Here is a 2,962-nt window from a genome sequence, read left to right on the forward strand (position 1 = left end):
AAACAATAATATATGTGCCAAAGATTTTATAAAATAATTTATAATTAAATGTGCTCATACATGAAAAGCCAGGGAACAAGCTCCAAAACAAGCCTAATCTTAAGAAGATTAGTTCACAACCTAAACAGTATTTGTTCTCAGTGCTGTTGTGTTAAGATGAGTCTCTTAAACTGATCCCATATCAACATCTTTGAATGTGGCACCACAGGACTAAAATATTAGGACCAAACTGATTTCATTCTTGCATTTTCCTTCAGCAATTTAGGAAAGTAGTATACCATCAAAATTGAGCCAAATATGAGAACCAGAAAACTAACCAGTGTTTTACCAGCATTGATATCAGACCTTGGGAGGGCACCATGCACATATACACTGAAAACTGTTGTTAGTTCACAGTAGCTATATAATGTATCTACAATGATGACTTTGAAGACATAAATGCCATTGTACTGTGGAAATATTATTCTGTTCTTTTCATTCTTGTTTAGAACTTGATACTTTGCGGAAGCTGATGGTAAAGAGTCATTTCCTCTCGGCACCTTGCAACTTTTGTAATTATACCTGGTCCATGCAAAATCTGGTTCTGCGTCATGAACATTTAATTGTGTGGTCCAGTTCTGAGCCTGTGACATACAATTAGCCTCCACTTCAGTCAGGAGATAATCATAATTATGCATTCCATTTATTTCAAACAATACAAAATCAGCAGAAACGTATTCCACAAATTCATCATTATCCCACAATTCAAGTAGTGGAAGCCACGGACTGTCATAATATAAGAGAAGAGGACATCCCCAAAGGTCATAATGATAGGTAACATTAAGGTCTTCCTGTGCTAAATGTTTTCTGCCATGGAACGTAGGGTCATACACATTCCGATCAATTGAATAAGTGAAATTATTCTGCAGTATGATTTGCTTAAACAGGCCTTTGCTGCAAGTAGTTGTAGTCTGAACAATTCTGATATGTTTCTTTGGTGGACAGCCCACTGCAATAAGAGCTGTCAATGGATGCATGTCAATACAAAATATGCCTTTATTGTAGATGTCCACAGTGACGGTTGACAGCCTGCTTTCATAAATGTCATCGTGGAAGTCATGATGAGCCATGTCTGCAAACTGCTGCTGTAGCAGCCTAATTTGCAAGCTGTATTTTGTGTTTCCATCATCGGTATGGCCATCCTGCACAAGCTGTGCCTGGAATGCCAGCACATGAGGATTGCTCACACTTACATATGGTTGGGCCCCAGTGCCAGGTTTGGGCACAAACGTGACATTAAAATGAAGCTCCTGCTTCATATCAATATAATACATTTTGTTATGGAAATTGCCACTAAGGATCTCTACAGGACAGGGCTCCAGCGGTGGTCGCAGACTCATGAGTGTGTCTTGTACATTGATGGTGCATTTCTGAAAATTATAATATTGAGATGCATTGCTGGGAACAGGTTGGAAGATTATAAACATCCCTGTGTTCACAAACATCAGCACCTCACACCTGTTAGCAGTGTCATTTCTGTCTTTCTCCCCAATGTGTACCATCTTTGCGGCTACTATGTCCAGGCTTCCATAGAAAAGCTTCAGGTTGCTAGTGATGGCTGCAATTTCATTTTTGTTGACAGCCACATTACAAAGGCCATTGCCATGCAAAGGGAGAGACTCGTTAACATATTTATCAGTGGGATGTACTGTGATGGGATCTACAGTCAGGCCATTGTTGAAGGAGAACATGAATGAATCTTTTGTCCAAAGGACGATAAAACCTCTTAGGCCAGGGGGAATTAAGGTAACAACAGTCTCATTTCCACAGGTTTCTAGGCAGAATAATGAACCCTTGCGGTTCTGCATATATCGTGCACCCCCATATGAGAAATAAGCAGTTTCCTTATAAGCTATTGTAGTGTTGAGGAGTACAGATATTTGTGACAAGGATACAAAGTTGTAGACACCAATCAAACTGTTGTAGCCTTGAGCAGTGGCTATTTGGCTAAATGAATAGCCTCCATCTTTGGAGAAGAAGATGTTGCTGTAATAAGCAGGATCCCCTGGTTTATAAGCTATAACAGTATGACCAATTTCGGCACAGAGGTGGTCTGTTGCAGAGAAGCAGCAGTCCATGTTGGTAATCTCAGTAACAGGGCTATCGATTCCACCTGAACTTTTCCAGCTGTTCCATGTATTATAGAAATATATATAGACTTTTTCATTTATTACTAGAAGCAGTCGAGAATTTTGGATAAAGACAGCACCACTAACTACAGCAGGTGGGGTCACCATGTGATTGGGGATGGCCAATGGCAAAAGGCTACTCTCGAACCCATCTAGGCTGAGGAAAACCTTTTCTCCAAGATACACAGCTGGAGGGCTTTGTCCAAAGTAATATGCATCACATGGGTGATGTATTAGAATAGGGTCAACATTTTTGTAAGAGAGATCACTGCCATGTCGATCCGCTTTTGAATGAAAGGAGTGGCTTGAAGAAGCCAAACGCTCATCGCTACATGGCCAGGAGCTACCATTTACCCTAGCCGGGCACAGCAAAACCTTCACCAACAGAACTACACAACTGTGTGACTTCCACAAAGCTGTTCTTTGAATCATGCTCTTTAGCCAATGGTAACGTCATAGATGGGTAAATGTGCCTTGTGCGAACCTTGTTAGCTGCATTGCTTTTAAAGTTTAGCTCTGTTCCAGATTCTAACTGTTGTTCTGATAGTGAGTTCTAAGAGGCAGTTGGCTGTTAGATGGGGGAAGGTTACTGAAAGGGCTGTCACATGGTGCTCAATGTGCCTTCCATGCTGTCTCACTCCTGTATAACTGATGCTGGATGGGGTTCTTTTAGCAAGGAAACACTATACTGGTGCCCTATCCATACACACGCACACTCACACATGCACACTGCTTCTATCTCTCCCCCTGGCCCCCAAACTGTCATGTTAGTTATCTATTGCCATTCCACCTGG

At 41.3% G+C, this 2,962-nt stretch overlaps 1 protein-coding gene across 1 annotated transcript; it reads right to left on the minus strand.

Annotated features, from left to right (window-relative positions):
- Positions 1-218: 218 nt before the first annotated feature.
- Positions 219-2,600, minus strand: LOC146347014 (cation channel sperm-associated auxiliary subunit delta-like). Its single transcript, XM_084851458.1, has one exon. The coding sequence runs from the start codon at positions 2,598-2,600 to the stop codon at positions 219-221; it is 2,382 nt and encodes a 793-aa protein (XP_084707584.1).
- Positions 2,601-2,962: the final 362 nt, after the last annotated feature.

Source organism: Heloderma suspectum, chromosome 4, assembly GCF_057233095.1.
Source record: "Heloderma suspectum isolate Gila_16-S chromosome 4, 16-S_ref, whole genome shotgun sequence".
In the NCBI taxonomy this organism is placed as follows: domain Eukaryota; kingdom Metazoa; phylum Chordata; class Lepidosauria; order Squamata; family Helodermatidae; genus Heloderma; species Heloderma suspectum.